Source organism: Erythrolamprus reginae, chromosome 3, assembly GCF_031021105.1.
Source record: "Erythrolamprus reginae isolate rEryReg1 chromosome 3, rEryReg1.hap1, whole genome shotgun sequence".
NCBI classification, from domain to species: domain Eukaryota; kingdom Metazoa; phylum Chordata; class Lepidosauria; order Squamata; family Dipsadidae; genus Erythrolamprus; species Erythrolamprus reginae.
In genome coordinates, this window is record NC_091952.1 from 68336642 (window position 1) to 68356883 (window position 20242).

At 38.1% G+C, this 20242-nt stretch overlaps 1 protein-coding gene across 8 annotated transcripts in view; it reads left to right on the forward strand.

The window, feature by feature from the left end:
* PPP1R12B (protein phosphatase 1 regulatory subunit 12B) overlaps nucleotides 1–20242 on the forward strand; it is a 122069-nt gene that overhangs the window by 24177 nt on the left and 77650 nt on the right. For all 8 annotated transcript variants that reach the window (XR_011558576.1, XM_070745713.1, XM_070745715.1 and 5 more), the window contains exons 4-10: nucleotides 489–648; nucleotides 4644–4788; nucleotides 8815–8889; nucleotides 10981–11054; nucleotides 11752–11897; nucleotides 16323–16435; nucleotides 17705–17905. Coding sequence is in view for 7 of the 8 variants with exons in the window: in XM_070745713.1 (XP_070601814.1) it covers nucleotides 489–648; nucleotides 4644–4788; nucleotides 8815–8889; nucleotides 10981–11054; nucleotides 11752–11897; nucleotides 16323–16435; nucleotides 17705–17905 (914 nt within the window). In the remaining variant the exon portion in view is untranslated. The remainder of the gene's footprint in view (nucleotides 1–488; nucleotides 649–4643; nucleotides 4789–8814; nucleotides 8890–10980; nucleotides 11055–11751; nucleotides 11898–16322; nucleotides 16436–17704; nucleotides 17906–20242) is intronic.

Consider the following 20242-nt stretch of genomic DNA (forward strand, 5'->3'; position numbering starts at 1 on the left):
AATAAGAAAACCTATTTTTATTTATTTATTTAGGGAATTTATATTGCTGCCTATTCACACATGGCAACTCAAGGCAGTTTACAGAATATGCATTGGAAGTGGAAATTTTAGTAGAATATTTCACCCCATGAGATGGGATGAAATAAATCAACTGAAATGGGCTTTACTAACATTGATTATAATTTTCTGCAAGTATTCCATATATAAGCACCGCAGTATTTTGTTGATGAGGAGAAATAATCATTAGCCATACTAACTAGCAATTGTAGCAGTTCTTCTTCAGCATGACTTGAAAACATTGGGTGTTGTTCAGTAGAATTGTAAAAAAAGCTATGTCCCTAGAGCAAAAAGAAAGGTTTTAAATATGTAGTCAAAAAAACCTTAACTCTACTCCCATTGCAATAATATGGATATTTTCCTCCACTTCCCTTTTATCATTTTTTGTTCTACCTCAAGGTTTTTTTTACACCTGCAGTCTGTTTCTCTAGGGGTGGATCTTGATCAGGCCAGAAAAGCAGAGGAACAACAAATGTTGCAGGATGCCCGGCAGTGGCTAAATAGAAGGAAAATTGAAGAGAGAAAACACCCTCGAACAGGGGCTACTGCCCTCCACGTAGCTGCAGCTAAAGGCTACTGTGAGGTGATGAGGTACAGATCTCTTTTCATTGTTTTCTATAACTAAACTATGGGAATAATTGCAACCAAAAAGAGTTATATGGCTGGGTTCAAATATACTACGAGCCATAATGTATGTAGTTGGCGAATTTTTAGCTCATTTTGTCATTTTCTTAAATGATTTATATGGTTGCTCATCTCATAACAGTGACTCTGCATAGGATTCAAGATTTAAGACAAAAATAGCACCTGGACATCCAAGCTTAAAATCACAAATCATTAAAAAATACCTCACCAGCAGAGTTCATAGAACCAAATCCTTGCCCAAATGCTTGGGAAAACAACCAGGCTTTCAGAACCTTTGAAAAGATTTACAGGACTATAATTCTAGAGAGATGCTGTTGTACAGAGCAGGTACTTTCGCAGAGAAGCTACCGTACTTTTATATAATTCATATTAAATGCCTCCTGCTGGGTTACAGCGGTGAGCAAGGAGGAGTGGTGAAGAATGAAGCAAGGTGATTGTAGGAGATGGAGGATGATGCAAGGCAGGCGGTGCGGAGTTGCCCCACCCACCCTCACCTGGCTTACCTGAGGGCATTTCAGCCAGGCCACCTATGCCAAGCCCTCACCCCAACCCAGGGCAGCCACATCCCTTCACTTACCTGCTTTCTAGCTCTGTGCAGGACCATGTGCAAGACAATTAAAAGTATGGTTAAAAAAAAAATAGACCTTCCACCACCTCAGGAAAAAAAAGATCTCATGAGGTTAGAAAGTCTGAATTATTTTTTTTACCATAGACCCACAGACTACTTTAGTTGCCTTACACCAGCTACGGAGAACTGGGCCTGCGCGTGCATACGCCCTCCGGGATGACGTGGGCCAGGCCAAGTTATGTGGGCCGGACCTTAACAGTTTCCAGGATGGCCACATGGGCCACATCAGGCCTCACCATGGGCTAGATTCGGCCCGCAAGCCTTGAGTTTGACACTCCTGCAATACAGGAATGGTGAACAGTTGTCTGTCTCTTTTAAATGGCATAGATTGCTACATCACAGTTAGTAAATACAAATTAGGATGAGAGGCATATCCACATACTACAGTGATTTTTGCTATATAGGAATAAGATTTGCTTGTTTTATTAACTTCAGAGAAAATATCAATTAACTTGCGTGTAACATTTGTCTGCTTTTTTTGCTATTTCTGGGACTTGTCGTATACTGCAAACCATAATGGCAGTATTAGAAGCATCAGTATTTGAAAAACTTTATTGAAAAGCACAGTTCCTTTTATTCATTTTTGCTAATTTTGGGGGAAGCAGAACTTTTGAGCTTAGTTTTTGAAAGCTTTCTTTCTGTATTTACCAGTGCTGTACAAGTAATACATGTTTATGCATTATTTTTATTCCATTCAGGAAATGTCATAGGTTTTATACTTGAAAATTTCATAGATATAGAATGATTTTATTGACTTTTCAGAGACATCAGTACTAAGAGATCCTGGAATCTCTGAAATTTATTATTTTTATTGTGCCTTGTAAGAGAATTTGCAGTGGCATGGAAGGATGTTGAGTTTCTGTTCTTTACAATTAAGTCCTCCTAGGTTGACTTACTTGATTTTAGATTCTTTTGAAATAATGGGATAGCAGTTATGACTTGATTTATACAGTACTGATGTCACTCTAGTTGAAGCACTTCGGCAATTGTTTACATGTCCTGTACCATTTATTAAGTTCATTAATATACAGTATGTATGTAGGATATTTTTGGGGTACCATTAAGAAAGTAACATTAACTGTCACTTGAAACAGAATGTTACAATAACTTGTCTAATCCTTCCATCTGTCAGTGTTGGAGAACAACTGTCCCACTCCAGAGGGGATATCAAATGGAGAATTAGTATTGACCTGTTACATAAACATAAGATAGCAAGGTTTGACCCTCTCTTGGATGCCTTTGAGCCTTATCTAGTCTTTCCCAGATGAATTTTGCCAGTCTGGGAACTTTACTATGAACTTGACTTAGAGCAACAAAGTAGCTAGTTTAAATTCTGCAACTTCAAAACAATCCCTCCCGCCCTCCACCACTTATAGGCTACCCAGAAGAATTTGTGACGGAATGTAGTCTGAATTCTTAGGAGAGCGCGGCTGCTTTCCGGAGGGCAAAGAAGTGGAAGAGCTTGGAAAATTTCTTTGACATGAAGAGGATTAAAGTGACTCCTCCCTAGCTATTCGCAGAGTATATCTGTAAATAGCAGCAAATAGTAGCTTGAGGATGGCAAGATAATGTCTATAGGTGAAGAACAATAAAGGAAACGACACTTCAGTAATTTCACAGGTCACAGGTCATGGGACCTGACAGGATTGATGGTAATATCACTCTCTCCATATCAAACACATTCACTACTTGAGCCTAACCCTTCTCTCTCCATGGCATATTAGCAATAAGTTGACCTAGTTCTGTGATAGTGAACTGATGGCACACGTGCCAGAGGTGGTATGCAGAGCCCTCTCTGTGGGCACATGTGCCGTCGCCAGCTGTTCTTTTAGGATCCGTCATGTGCATGCGCGCCAGACCAGCTATTCAGCACACATGCATATGACAGGACCCAGAAGTGGAGCTGGACGCCATACACACGGGCACCGCCCAGCTGCTCTCTTCCTGGTTCTGGAGTTCTGGCTCACGCACACACACTCCAGTTTCAGAACTCAGTGCTGAAAGGATTAACCATCACCGACCTAGATCACACATGGCAGAATTCTCTCACCAACGATGCTCTTCATTTTATCAAGTTCTCATAATTAGACAAATCTCAGATGTTATCAGAGGGTGCCATCTCTTCAGATTTCAGCCAGCCAGCCAATGTTTAACTTCAAATGAGCTATAATTATTTTATCAATAAAGTGCTTAGAAGTCTCAGTGGTAAATGCTAAGCTCCTTTGGCCCCATTTTGTATCCAAAAGTGACAATCCGGCTGGATGGCATTCCACTACTACAGTAGATGCCAAGAAGCACCAACATTTTGCTACATAATTTAGACTCAGTTATGAGTCTTTGTACCATGGCCAATTGTGCTTATTAATTGTTTTCTGCAACATTATTTTATATGCCCCTTATTTTCATTTGTCTCATAGAGCATCCCAAAGCTCTAAAGAGGCCACTTAAGAACTATCCTATCTAGTGCCTTCATCTTGCCTATATTGCATTACTTACTTAAGGGCTCAATAAAATTGTCTGTTAAATTGCCCTCTGAAAGTCAAGTGGGGCAGTTTAATGGTCCCTGAAGAGTTTGGTGAGACTAACAAATCATGATTACAAGAAAGTAAACTCACCATGGCAATGGGTTTACTGTAATACCGTCTGCTATCAGAACCCCATTGGTTCTCAGCAGATCAAGACTAGATTCAGATTATGTGAATTAGACTTGCTATAATCTGGATTGATTTTAGACCCATAGTTGTCATGGTGGCCATGAATTCCTAATCTACTTCATCCCCAGATTATTATGCTAAAAAGACTGGATTCAGAAGAAGGAACAACTAGAGATAAAATATTTGCAAGACTTAGATTTAATTTCAGACATGGCTGAAGATGATGTCTGAATATATTTGGGCTGAACTGCAGTTAAAGTAGACCCTGATGAGCTAAATAAGTCAGATAAAAATAATTTATGATAATTTTAAAGGTTATTTTGCAGAAGTTAAGCCACAAGATAATGCCACTGCTTCGCTTTGGCTCATTGTTCTGAGATTTGCTTCTGCTTGACTAAAGTGCTTCCTAAAAATCTCTTTGCGCTCTCTTTTTTTATCAGATTCTTCAATTTCATCTGTAAAGTCAATCATTAATTACCATAAGAAATTTTTCCCTTTACCTTAAACTTTATTTCTTTTTTACCACCTAGAGCTGTCCACTTGATTACACTAATCTCTGTTATGGGATAGGCTTCATTCACAAAGCCACTGCATGCTGCTTACACTGTCTACTAACTTACAAGACTGAATTGCTGCCATCTTTACTATTTTTTCCTTAGACTCTTGATCCAAGCTGGGTTTAATGTAAATATTCAGGACAATGATGGATGGACACCACTCCATGCTGCTGCACATTGGGGTGTGAAAGAAGCTTGCACTATCTTGGCTGAAGCACTCTGTGATATGGACATCAGGAACAAACTGGTTAGTGAGTCTTAGACTAGCTATATGCCATAAATACTCCCAGAAAAGAAGGAAGGTTTTTTTAAAAAAATAACTTGACTACATGAGCTAAACAAGCTTTAAAATTGATTTATGTTATTATCCGTGGTTCGTATTACTCAACAGTTAAATGGATTGCATTATGTACATTTTATGCTCTATCAGCTAAAAAGGCATTTTGTATGCTGTTTAAAATACTGTTTTAAATTGTAAATTTAACCTGACCATGACAATGCATTTACTGTTCACTTAATACCTTCAGGGCCAACAGCATATACAAAAATATCTGTCCTTTATAAAAATAAGTGTTATAAAGTTTCTTTTTGATATTCTCCCCATTTTAAGAAAGGGTCCAAGTCTATATAGGAGAAAATGATGGGTTAACTGTTAAGACTCTTGTACAAAACTAACTTTGCAATAAATATAATATATAGGAAAATCAGGCATATAGAGAGAGTTAAGGAAATAGTGAAAAAGAGACAAGGGAGCATGGTAACAATGGTGACCATGTTTGATCTTGAAATTTTAAATATAATTTAGCATAACATCTAGATTTCCTACTATTAGTCCTGAAACCAGTGGTTCATGTGGATGTTGCAATTCCCAACATGGCAACAGCTTCACTACTTGAACCAAACACTTTTCCCTCCATGGCATAAAAGCGATATGTGGACCTAGATCTGGGAATGGGATGGCGAACCTATCAAAGAATGATTGGAGCATCTATATCTGGTATGGTATAAAGAGGCAGTTTTGGAAAAAAATAATCCTCAAAACAAAAGAAAATCATAGCACAAGGATTCAATCAAGCTAATTTAACTGACAATAGAAATGCCTCTGGACTGAGCGATCAATTCTCTGAAAAGTTCTGATTTGGTTTTTTTAATTGATACTTTTGAGAATAGTCTGGTTGATGAAGATAACTTGGAGGTCAGTCAGCATTCTTCTTTTCTTACTTGGGAGCGTTATTTCCTACTCTCTAGGACAGTGATTTTCAACCTTTTTTGAGCCGCGGCACATGTTTAACATTTATGAAACCCTGGGGCACATTGAGCGGGGGGGGGGGGGCTAAAAAAAGTTTGGACAAAAAAATTCTCTCTCTCTCTCTTCCTCCTCTTCACTCTATTTCTTTCTCCCTCCCTCTTTCTCTCCCTTCCTTCCTCTTTCTTTCTCTCTCTCCCCATCCCTCTTTCATTCTCTTTCTTCCTTCCTCTCTTTTTTGCTCTCTTTTTCTCTCTCTCTCTTGCTTTCTTTCTCTCTTTCTCTCTTTATCTCTTTCTCTCTCTTTCTTTTGTTTTCTCTCTCTCTCTTGCTTTCTTTCTCTCTCTTGTTCTCTGTCTCTCTCTCTCTCTTTAGCTCTCTTTCTTTCTTTTTCTCTTTCTTTCTCTCTCTCTCTCTTTCTTTCTTTCTCTCTGAGCTTCGCGGCACACCTGACCATGTCTCGCGGCACACTAGTGTGCCACGGCACACTGGTTGAAAAACACTGCTCTAGGACACACATGCATGCAATAGGTTGTCAGCTGCTTCTGTATTTTATTTGTTGTAATTGTGACTGGGGTTATAGCTAAGGAGAACTTCAGAGTCGGTTAATACATTTTTATGAAAATAGTGATAGACTGCTGAAACTTTAGTTGTGATTAACTTTACCTGGCCAAAAGGGGCAATTTTTAAAAACCAATATTCCTCATTTTCAATATTCCATGACTATTTCCCAGCCAGACTCGCAATCCCTCACACCCTTCCCCATCCAGCAGCAATTAATTGACTCTTAAAGAAAAAACAACTTTAAAATGCAAGAACAACAGACTGGATATTTTTATTGCTTTGTGTGCCCCTTTTCTGGCACACAAACATGCTCTCTATCACTGGTTAAAAAAAATTAAAATACTATCACCACGACAAGGAGTGGTTGTGGTGTCATGGTCAAGAGATGACTCCAAATATTGAGAGGCAGCAAGGAAGAGAGAGAGGAAGAAACTGAGGATGAAAAGGCTGTACATTTCCAGAATCACAAGGAAAGTAAGGAAGCAAGAAAAGATGGAGGAGGAAAGGGAAGATCAACTCAGGTTGTGAAAAAATACTAATTACTGCAGGAGTTCATCAATATGACAATATCCACCTTCAACAAGACCTCAACAGAGAAAGAGTGAGGCAAAATGCCTGACAATGTAATATTTTTGTTGATATTGGCACCATTGACCAAAGAGTGCCATTGTCATTCCCTGGATAAACTGCCAGTTTGTACTGTATATAGGGAAAAGTCAGATAATTGGCATTGCCTGCCTTATGAACTCCTCAGTTAATGTAGCAGTAATAAATCTATTGTCTTGCTACTCATCTTTTTTTTTAAGCAAAAATATATTTTCTTCATCAATTGAAAAATCCAAACAATAGCAATCCGTCATGGTCTTTCTGTTTTTCTGTTAAGTTAAGGAAATATCTCCAAAAAGATACCCTAGTAGGGCATGGCTTCTCTAGAATACTGCTAAAACTCATGTGTAATCTGTAATTGGGCAAATTGGTGCATTATATGACAGTTTTTGAATCAGCATATCTTTAACCATGGACTAATGTGAAGAAATTTATGATTAACAGGCCGGTGCCTGGAGGCTGTTGGGGCCTGGATGGGTGTCAATAGACTCAAACTCAACCTGGATAAGACGGAGTGGCTGTGGGTTCTGCCTCCCAAGGACAATCCCATCTGTCCGTCCATCACCCTGGGGGGGGAATTATTGACCCCCTCAGAGAGGGTCTGCAACTTGGGCGTCCTCCTCGATCCACAGCTCACATTAGAAAACCATCTCTCAGCTGTGGCGAGGGGGGCGTTTGCCCAGGTTCGCCTGGTGCACCAGTTGCGGCCCTATCTGGACCGGGACTCATTGCTCACAGTCACTCATGCCCTCATCACCTCGAGGTTCGACTACTGTAATGCTCTCTACATGGGGCTACCTTTGAAAAGTGTTCGGAAACTTCAGATCGTGCAGAATGCAGCTGCGAGAGCAGTCATGGGCTTACCCAGGTATGCCCATGTTTCACCATCACTCCGCAGTCTGCATTGGCTGCCGATCAATTTCCGGTCACAATTCAAAGTGTTGGTTATGACCTTTAAAGCCCTTCATGGCACTGGACCAGAATATCTCCGAGACCGCCTACTGCTGCACGAATCCCAGCGACCAATTAGGTCCCACAGAGTGGGCCTTCTCCGGGTCCCGTCAACTAAACAATGTCGGTTGGCGGGCCCCAGGGGAAGAGCCTTCTCTGTGGCGGCACCGACTCTCTGGAACCAACTCCCCCCAGAGATTAGAACTGCCCCTACTCTCCCTGCCTTCCGTAAACTCCTTAAAACCCACCTCTGCCGTCAGGCATGGGGGAACTGAAACACCTCCCCTGGGCATGTTTAATTTATGCATGGTATGTTTGTGTGTGCGTCTGTTAGTTTATGGGGTTCTTTTAAAGCTTGTATAAATTTTAAAGTTTTCTGATTATTTATGATTTGTTCTATTCTGTTGTGAGCCGCCCCGAGTCTTCGGAGAGGGGCGGCATACAAATCTAAATAATAAATAATAAAATAAATAAATTGTCATAGAAAAAGGAAAGATTGGAAATTGGATAAGGAATTTTGTATCTGTTCTAATTCACCTGATACAATATACTGTACTGTATAATTTTGATACTATTGGTACCATTTTTTATTGGTCATAACAGTATCTGATATTTTAATATCCCAATATGTCTAATAGCCATATATTTCTAAATCCATACTTTTCTCTGGCTATATGATGAAAAATACATAGTAAAATATAAGGTAATTTGGCAACCAGTACAATTTAAAATACACGGAAAGCATTTTTAAGAAAAAAGGATTAACCTTGGAGTTTTTGCCACTTCTTGCTAAGTAGTTTTGCATATTTCTAATTTTGTTTTTCACAAAGACATAAAAAAAATCTTTCTCTCATGTTAAATGCCAAATCCAGAATAAATGTTTGCTTTTGTTATACATGCCTTTAGGGTCAAACACCATTTGATGTTGCTGATGAGGGATTGGTTGAACACTTAGAGATGCTGCAGAAGAAACAGAATATGGTAGGTTCTGTGTACCCCTCCTAATCAAAGAATTTTATGCATATTCTTATACCTAGGTAGTGGAATGCAATGAAGTGTGTGTTTTGTGATAGTTACATGTGAAAACATAAGTGAGGGTCCGCAACTTGGGCGTCCTCCTCGATCCACAGCTTACATTAGGGAAACATCTTTCAGCTGTGGCGAGGGGGGCGTTTGCCCAGGTTCTCCTGACGCACCAGTTGTGGCCCTATCTGGACCGGGAGTCACTGCTCACAGTCACTCATGCCCTCATCACCTTGAGGCTCGACTACTGTAACGCTCTCTACATGGGGCTACCTTTGAAAAGTGTTCAGAAACTCCAGATCGTGCAGAATGCAGCTGCGAGAGCTATCATGGGCTTTCCCAAAAACGCCCATGTCACACCAACACTCCGCAGTCTGCATTGGTTGCCGATCAGTTTTCGGTCACAATTCAAAGTGTTGGTTATGACCTATAAAGCCCTTCATGGCACCGGACCAGATTATCTCCGGGACCGCCTTCTGCCCCACGAATCCCAGTCACCGATTAGGTCCCACAGAGTTGGCCTTCTCCGGGTCCCGTCAACTAAACAATGTCGTTTGGCGGGACCCAGGGGAAGAACCTTCTCTGTGGCGGCCCCGGCCCTCTGGAACCAACTCCCTCCAGAGATCAGAATTGCCCCCACCCTCCTTGCCTTTCGTAAGCTCCTTAAAACCCACCTCTGCTGTCAGGCATGGGGGAACTGAGATATTCTTTCCCCCTGGGCCTCTACAGTTTATGCATGGTATGTCAGTATGTATGTCTGGTTTTTATAATAAGGGGTTTTTAGTTGTTTTATTATTGGATTGCTACATATTGTTTTTATTACTGTTGTTAGCCACCCCGAGTCCACAGAGAGGGGCGGCATACAAATCCAATAAATAATAATAATAAGTGTTGACTGAAGTGGTTTAAAAATGTAAAAATAACATAGGTAAATTTACTTTTTTGACTGATTATGTGCCAATTTTTCTTAGTGACCACAGAGATAGATATTTTTCAGGAAAATCTGTCTCTAACCTCAAAATCTTCCAATAGTACACTCATCACCATTGTAACTTAGTCCATCCACTTTGCTGCTAGTCATTCTCTATTCATTTCTTCTACCTTTCCTAGCATTAAGAGCATTCTGTGAAGAACTAGCTCTCCACATAACCTGTTACAAGTAGGATCATCTGAGCCTGATTATTGGTACTCACTCAAGTGATCATTGTGACTTGATTGCACAGTGATTCATTTGTTTGTTTCCTTGGCTGTCCACAGTATTCTCAGGACTCTTCCCTGACACCAAATGTAAAAGCCTCAGTACTTTTCCTATCCTGCCTCTTTGAAGTTCACTTTTCACTTCCATAGAGAGTCATTGGGAGTAAAGCCATCACAGTGTTTGAATATCTTTTCATGACTGCTGTAAAAGAATATGGGTGTGAATTTAAAATGGCCTGCCTCCCATGTTTGTGTGTGAGAGAGGGGTTGGGTGGTAGGAGGGAGAAGAGAGGGAGAGGAGGGAGGGAGGGAGGGAGAGAGAGATGTGCACTGTTCATTTTCTCTACATTGCAATTGTGGGGAGGGGGGAGATTGGAATGTAGGGAGGGGGAAATCCTACTCAGGCAGGAAACCCTATACCATTTCAGACAAATGGTTGTCCAGTCTCTTCTTCAAAACCTCCAGTGTTTCAGCATTCACAACTTCTGGAGGCAAGTTGTTCCAGTGATTAATTGTTCTAACTGTCAGGAAAATTTCTCCTTAGTTCTAAGTTGGTTCTCTCCTTGATTAGTTTCCATCCATTGCTTCTGCTGCTGTCTTCAGGAGCTTTGGAGAATAGTGGTTCTTTGGTTTCAAAAGTAGATTATTATGAGATACTGGGATTGGATTAGAACGGCCTTGATATTTTTTGTTGTTTTATATATTTCTCATAATTAAATTCTCACTACCTTAAACAAAAAGAAAGTAAGTGCCTAAAAAAGTTGCAGTTCTGCCATTTGCCTATGCTGACATGTTAGACAACAAGAACAGTAACAGTTTATTAATATATTTTTCCAATTACATTTTTCACAGCTGCGTAGTGAAGAATCAAACAAATTAATTGAAGTTGATATGAATGGTAAAGTTCAAAGTGGACTGTTCAAAAAGTAAGATTCTCTATCCAAAATGTTTTTGTGTTTATTGTGAAATTTGATGTTAAATTAATGGGGTGGAAGAAGCGAGCGCTAGAGGTTGAAACATAAGGCTAATATCCAAGATACTTGATTCAGTTCCCCATCCAGATGTGGATCTCACTGTGGGTTGGGTCGGTCATTATTTTCTAGCTCAGACTACTATAACAAGTTCTTGAGAGGAATAAAGTAAGAGGGAATCCTCATATGTGATGTCTTGACTTCCTTGAAAAATAATAGAATATAAATGCTATAAATTAGTATAATTTAATTTGAGCTTCTAAAGTTCAAATGCTTAAATAGGAATTTTTTTGTTTGAAGTTATGCTTAACTTTTAATGCTGTTCTATATATATATATAAAATTCTGTCTCCAGGCCTAGAACTACTCATAATCAGTGCTATTGAATTTTAGTACTCTGCTAATACTATTCTGAAGAAACTGACCAACTTCTTTTTAAAACCAATTTTTCGCCTGTCCCTTTATATTCATAAAACTATAAACCTGTGATACTAAAATGAGGGCCATGAATTTTAATAATTAGTCTATTAGCCAATCACTCTACATTTTGGAAGAAATGATTTAATTTGTGGCAATCTTACATTTTCAACTATTTAACCTATTAAGTTACTTTGTTTTATTGTTCTAAATACTTTTATTGGTTTTTATCTCAGCAAAGAGAAGATTATTTATGAAGCAGATACTTTGAAATCGTTAGAGACAGAAGAAGAGAGCAAGGAATCCAGTAGTTCCAGCTCTGAGGAAGAGGAAGAAGCTGAAGAGGATGCAGTTACAGAGTCAGATACTGAAAAGGAGGCAGGTAATATATTTATTTATTTAAATAAATAAATAAATAAATAAGTAAGTAAGTAAAGTAATATATTTAAAACAGATATTATTTTCCTTCTTTTTTTGAGCAAGAGAATTCTATTTAAATATTTTATTAAAGGGTTAAATAAGGTCCAGGAGGGAAGTGTTTTTAATAGGAAAGTGAACACAAGAACAAGGGGACACAATCTGAGGTTAGTTGGGGGAAAGATCAAAAGCAACATGAGAAAATATTATTTTACTGAAAGAGTAGTAGATCCTTGGAACAAACTTCCAGCAGACGTGGTAGATAAATCCACAGTAACTGAATTTAAACATGCCTGGGATAAACATATATCCATCCTAAGATAAAATACAGAAAATAGTATAAGGGCAGACTAGATGGACCATGGGGTCTTTTTCTGCCGTCAGACTTCTATGTTTCTATGTTTCTATGTTTCTATGAAGCTGCCCTGTTGAAATCATTTTCGGAACTTTTACGTAAGCCTACAGCTTTAGACAGTCAGTTCAAATACATAGTGTTGTTAGTTAAGATTGGTAACAATATCTTGCAATGTGAAATCCCTGTTTTAAAATTCCAGACAGTTTAATCCATCCCATCTCCCAGGTTTCTCTCTCTACTTTTCTCTGTCTACCATTGCCATTGTGGGTACATTTAAGTAAATTTAAACCTGTTTGTTCCCCTTTGAGACTTTTTTCTTATGACAGTAAACTAGTTACACTTAGTTGATTTAGTTAGTAATCTAGTCTACTCTGTTTACTAGCAATTCTGCCTCAATACAATCACATTAACAGGTGCTAGTGGTGGTTTCTTTTCCAAGCTTCTTGTTCAGCTTCTGAACATTTTCATTGCCAGGCTAGATGACATTCTCGATGGGACTTTGGTTGAAGCACTAGCACTAGCAATAGCACATATATGTATATCCTGCTTTACAGTGCTTTACAACCCTCTCTAAATGGTTTAAAGAGTCAGCATATTGCCTCATTTGAGTCCTTATTTTACCCACCTCGGAAGGCTGGAACGCTGACTCAGCCTTGAGCCTGGTGAGATTTGAACTGCCAAATTGCCAGCAGTTAGCAGAAGCAGCCTGCAGTACTGCACCACTGTGACTCATGGAAACAAGCGTCTTGTTTAAGTTCTTCTCTGCTTTTATTGATTCATGTGGTTGATGGGTCATGTGGCTTGGCTGGTTGTTTGTTTGATTGAATACAGCTGTTTGTTTGTTTGTTTGTTTGTTTGTTTGTTTGTTTGTTTGTTTGTTCGTTCGTTCGTTCATTCATTCATTCATTCATTCATTCATTCATTCATTCGATTTTTATGCTGCCCTTCTCCTTAGACTCAGTGCGGCTTACAACATGTTAGCAATAGCACTTTTTAAACAGAGCCAGCATATTGCCCCCACAATCCGGGTCCTCATTTTACCCACCTCGGAAGGATGGAAGGCTGAGTCAACATAGGCTTCATAGTTGACATGTTTGTTGATAGATCCATTGTTTGAATACCAGGCTTTGATAAATTTGTGTACATGGCATGTGGTGGCATGGCCCATGATTTTTGTTCTGTCCATCAGACACCACAAATGCAAATTCATCAAAGCCTGGTATTTAACTAACAAATGTATCAACAAACATGTCAACTTGGAGCCAGCCTATGAACCCATAGGGAGCATTATCAATTGAGTGACTAACCAATGATGGCATTGATTACACCTGGTGGCTTTCATGCATAATGACCAACCAGCCAGGCCATGATCAGCCAGACACATGATCCACTGACTGCATGCCACATGAGATCAATAAAATAAGAGAAGAACTGAAATAAAATGCTTCAACTAAAGCATGTTCGGAAGCTAAGCAACAAGCTTGGAGAACAAACCACCACCGACACCTACCACCTGAGCTACAAATATTTTCAATCATTTCACGTGAACAGGGTCAAAAATCAGCATCTTTGCAATACAAATAATTGTGAAACTTCACAAGATTTTGCAGTTTGAATGCAGAAAAAGCTGCATTCATGAAGGAGGCTGCTTTCTGCTTTGGAAGTGGTCTAGATTTTCTTAAATTTAAATATGGAATGATTTTACACATCCCTTGAAAGCCCCCCACCTACTTTCTTCAGGAAGAACCTGGCATTTCATAATCCATGAATCAGGCAAGCATTGATGATAATGATTCATTGCATCCCTAGCACCTTCTCCTTTGGTAGGCAGATAGTAAGTAATTCTCAAATCTATTGAACAGTCACAATTAAAAATAGTTCTGCACAGTCACAATTAAAAATAGTTCTGCACATAGTAAATGACTTCTTACAGTAGTGAGGTGGCGGGTTTCTGAAAAATTACTCAGGTTCCTTTGCTTTTCTTAGATACATTAGCAGCTTTTGAATGCACATGATGGTGCTGCATAGATTTATGAGACTTCAACTACATATTTTTCTAGATTAAAAATCAGAGGACTGACAAGATATATTGCTGCAGTGCAATATTGGGATTTTGGTACTGCAGTGCAATATTAGGATTTTGGTACTACCAATTGTAGCATCAAACAAGTAATTATTGAGAATACAGAATTAATGGCAAAAACCTATGGTATGGATATACATAATTTATCAATTCCATCTCTGAACTCCTAATTTGCATATGCTTTAACTTGGGAAATGTTGGTGCTATTTGTCACCTTGGAAAATTATTTGTTTCTACAGAAGTAGATAAAATGGTCAAGGAGTTATTATTTTAATAAAAGAAATGTTACATTTCACTTAATTCTTTTGGTCCCTTTTCAACCTTGCTTCAAGTAGTATATTTATTGTTGATACCAACTTTCAGATATACAGCATTATAAATGCATGCATGCTAGAACTTCTTGCACCTTCATACTGAACATTCATATTTAATGTGCATCTTATGAAACAGTATTTTTAGTACGAAGGACTTAATATATTTTGTGTGATGTGCAGTTTGTGGGGGATTTTGTGGGAAAGATGCGCAGGAGGTATACCTGGGTCTGGTATTCAGATTTATTTATTTTATTAATTAATTCATTCATTTGTCAAACATGTATAGGATAGTAGTAGTTTGTATAAACATAACATAAGTAAAGTAATGATAAAAAAGGACAGTAGGACAGGGACAATAGGTACAGCCAGGGGTGGGCTGCTGCCCAGACCGGGGGGGGGGGACGTAGTGGGGTAGTGAAAATGGAGCTCCACCGCAGAGCACCCAATTTGTACCAAAAGAAGTTGAAAGAAAATTCAGGGCATCCTCTTTGGGCAGCCTCTGCGTTTTTCCTGAAAGCGTTTAAAACCCCCAAAGCCGGCGATTCTGCTACAAACAAAAGTGCTTAGGAAAAGTATAAGGAGATAAGATCTGGAATTAATTCTATGTGATCTGGGTTTCTGCCTCCCCCTCCTTTCCGCATGGCTATAGTATTCTCTAGAACAGAGGTCTTCATAGCTGGCTGGGGAATTCTGGGAGTTGAAATACCCAAGTCTTAAAGTTGCCAAGTTTGGAGACCCATACTCTAGAAAATAAAATGAATAATGCTTGAAACCTAGCCATTCCTGCCTGGTCACATGACCATCAGGCAACGCTCACCAAATATGCCATGTCCACAGTGTGCTAGTAAAAATTTTGGTAGCACTTCACTGGCCATAGTGGTGCACTTATGCACGCCCCTTACAGTCCTCTTAGAAACGGGGAGAGGTCGACTGCAGACAATCTCAAATTAAAGTTTTTGGGGTCTGGGGAAGAAACCACAGAGTCCGGAAGTGGATTCCAGGTATTCCCAGAAATTTGCCTGACAATATTCTTGTCATTTATTGCCATCTTATAAAATGTACCAAAAAAATGAACTTAATACTTCCTTAGTACTTGATATTTAATTCTTTCTAAAGGTTTGATGAAAATATCTTTTAAAGTGTAAAATAGACTGGAACAAAGTACAGGGTCCACAAAAAAAAATAGCCTTTTCATTCATGTACAAATCTTAGAACCAGTTTCAAATGATTTTTTAAAATCATAAATTCAAGCATGGCAATTTTTTGATGATTCAGTCATGACCCAGATTAATAGTTTCGTATTTATTTAAATTTGGGATCAAAGGTCTTCAGGTTGAATGAATTAATTTATTAGTTCCTTGACTTTTGTAGCCTTTTCTAAAATAATGTGTGGGAAATCAGTAAGTATTTTAGAAAATTACTGATCCACAGGGGCAACATTTTGTTCAGACTGAAGGACAATGGCTTTTTAAATATATACTGATTAACATACATTAACTCAAATGGGCATATATGTTTAACTGCAGCATTTCAAAAGAAAGGGATTAGAATGCCCAGAACACATTGCTCAGTTAAATCTAAAATTATTGGAGATTGTCTGCAGATCTTTCATCCCGTCTCTGTCTCCCGTCTTCTTAGAAAGCAAAGATGAGTCTATTGCAAACCATTCCAATCATGAATCTAGAATTCTCATCACAGAACAAATACCACCCCCAGAACACAATACATTTACTACGGCTCCTGCTCGAAAAGTAAGTAGACAGTGACTTAAGGTAAGGGGTCAGAATGACTTCTTAAATTCTGTTATTAAATGGAACCTACTTTGTATAAACATTGAAATAATGTTTTATGCTTAAGACCTTCATTAAACAACATTAAAAAGGACCACAAATGTAAAAATAACATAACATAACATAACATAACAAGTATTCTATTTTAGTATTCCAAATGTGGTCTCACCAGCGCTCTATATAGCGGAATCACAATCTCCCTCTGCCTACTTGTTATACCTCTAGATATGCAGCCAAGCATTCTACTTATTATTTATTTATTTATTTATTAGTTGGATTTGTATGCCGCCCCTCTCCGAAGACTCGGGGCGGCTTTCCCTACCTCTTGACTGCACTGTTCACCCATTTTGAGACTGTCAGAAATCACTACCCCTAAATCTTTTTCTTCTAACATTTTTGCTTACCATGTGACATCTAAAAACTATTACACAAATTAATTTAAGCACTCCAATTGGCATGTGGCTATTAAGACACTAATTGGATTACAGTATAAATTAATTTATTGCCTCTGATTTATTTAGGTGATGTTGAAATGCTTGACAGGGGTTGAACTTTTATCTTAGATTTAACTGTCTATTGGAACGTAACTATTGTTTATAGTGTCTATGTGTATTATAACTTGCTTTGAATGAGTCTGATCCTCACTTCTAAAACAAACAAAAAACCCACAGTAATATGTTTAAATGAGATCAATTAATGCATGATTTTAAAAAGCACTAACATGGACAAATTGCCATTCTAGAGTTGGGGGGGGGGGTACACACATACATAATTGTAGGTATATTATTTTCTATAAATTCAATTAGAAAATATATTTAGATACCATTGTCTTGGCATTTAAGATACAATTGTTTAGTCATTCAGTAGAATGGCTTATCCTAGAGAACATATACATATGTCTTTCTCAAGCCAACATGCACTCTGGAGCTCTCCTTTGCAGTAAATTTAAAGCATCTGTGAAGTAGAAAGGGATAATTTTAGTTGCACAAGAGGAGGCAAACTCTTAGAGCTGCAAAGGGCCATTTAAGCCATTGAATCAAAGTTGCTGTTTAATGCAGGAATTCAAGTGAAACATGGCTGGCTAAAGTCTGTTTAAAGACCTACAGTGAAAGGAACTGCTACCTCTCTGGAGTCATTGTTCTCTTGTTGACACTGTCATCCTGTTGGAATAAGTTAATTGAGGGTTTTCCAATTGTGTCCTCAACGTACTCTCTCTACCACCTTTTACAGTGTACTTCATTGCTCAACAAGCCTGAAGAACAAAAAGATGAATCACCATCATCATGGAGGCTAAGCTTGCGGAAAACTAGCAGCCAAAATGCACTTAGTGAGGACAGGAAGCCCTCTGACACTCTCAAAGAGAAAGGCAGTTCTATCTTTTACTCTTCTTCAACCCCTCGGATATCTGCACTATTAGATAACCAAGAGAAGGTACACAATAATATGGCTTCCCTATCTTTGAAATCCATGATTTGAAAACTAAAATAATGTTGAATAATGTAATTGCTCTTTTGTTTTGTTTTTGGTGTAGTGCTATACTTGTTAACTAGACTTAGGATTTGCTTTTTTTGTCATACAGAGATTGATTTAGCTCCATTTGGGAAATGGAGCCTATGGTAGATTATTATCTATCTTTTCTCGTTCAAAATCAAACACTTTTTCTTCACTTTAAATGATGAACACAGATTATATTGATGCTGATCTTGACCATGGCCAGTGCTTTCCAGCATTTACCTCTAATTGTAGTTCCTCTGTGGATTCATTCAGCTCTAATGCTATTAGATTAGATTAGATTAGATTTATTGGATTTATATGCCGCCCCTCTCTGCAAACTTGGGGCGGCTCACAACAATAGTAAAAACAGTACATAGTAACAAATCCAATGCTCACCAATCTAATTACAATTTTAAGTTAAGAAATATTGGTCTTGGAAAAAGCAGTGATGTGCTCTACTTGAAAAAGCCATTCCTCAATCCAAATGTCCTAGATAATTCTTGTAGTTGGTACTGGGTAAATGGTTTCTGGAAGAGTTATATAAGAGTTATATTATATATTACGATCTGGCTATTGATCACTTTTGTGAATGGTGGGACTTGGAGATGAAGAACCTCTCTATATTCTTCCCAATATTATTGGAAAAAAGGGATTGAGCTCTTAGACATTCCAGTGTTGGGTGGTCCAGGATACTGGTCTCTCCCCATTTTACTTAATGTCTTTATGAAACTGCTGGTTTCATCAATATATAATAAATAGGTAAATTATGAAACTAGCTTCATATTCTGAAATGTATTAAACAGAAAAATTGTTCATTTTTGTATAATTGTACAAAAGTGCACAATTACAAAATACTTTGGGGGGGGGATTATGTATTTATTTTAAATAAAATATATAAAATATTTAACTCCTGCAATTTAAAAAATAATATTTATGCTCATTCCTTCATGCTATATTATCTATTAAACAATAAAAAAAGTAAAACATTTTTCTAAAGTAAGAATTGAGACAATACTGTAATGGATTTATACACAATTATCAGTTCTAATTTGGTAAGCAATTAATTTCAAAGTGTATTTCAAAATTGTATATCATTTTTCAGCCATTGTTTGAGATACCGTATTCTTCAGAGTATAAAACACACTGGAATGTAAGAGCCACCTTAGTTTTGGGGGAAGAAAACAAGGGAAAAGGGCCTCTGCCTCTTGGCAATTTGCCAAACAGTATAGATGTTATATACTGTTTGCTATGTATTGCTGTGCATGTGTGCCTGACCCATAGAAATAGCAAAGAATTGGAGAAATGTACAGTATGTCAGTATATTAATCCCAGAAAGTTTTCTTAAATGTAATCACACTAACTCCTCCCAATTATTTAAATAGATCTACTCCAAACATGACTAAATCAGGGTTTAACTCAGCTGCCTTATCTTAATAATAATACTTAATACTAATACTTAATATTAAAACAGGACATTTCAGATTATAGTTTTACAGATCTTCTCTGCTATTTAAAAGAAGGTACGATAGCACTGGGCCTCTTCAGATCAAGCATATATTTTAAAAAGCTTCTTCATTTTGTTAAATTGTCTAGAACAATAATAAAGCAGTCTTTAAAAAATAAGTCTAATAATTTGAACATTCTACAGGCATTTATAGTTATTGACTTACCTCCTTGCAGCAAACAACAAACAGACAGTTTCAGCCTTTGCCTCTTCCTGCAGCAAATTTATTTATTTATTTATTATTTATTTATTATTTGGATTTGTATGCCGCCCCTCTCCGAAGACTCGGGGCGGCTCACAACAAATAGTACAAATCATAAATAATCCACTCAATTAAAATATTAAAGCTTTAAAAACCCCATGTACTAACAGACACACACACAATCATACCATATATAAATTAAACATGCCCAGGGGGAGATGTTTCAATTCCCCCATGCCTGACGGCAAAGGTGGGTTTTAAGGAGTTTACGGAAGGCAGGAAGAGTAGGGGCAGTTCTAATCTGCCTCTGTGCAGCTTTAGTTTCACTTTCATTTTAGCAGGTGGGTTTGCCCACAAATTCAAACAATCAGCTGAGTGTGCAGAGGCAGATAATCAGTGGCTTGTCTAATCAGGCTCTGCTACTGTTTGTTGCAAGGAGATAAATTGAGACCAAAGGGTGGAGGTGTGTGTGTGTGTGGGGGTATATTTGATGCAATAAGTTTTCCCTCTCTTCTGGGGGTTATACCTTGAAAAATACAGTAATTATTTTTTGTCCCCAAAATTGCTG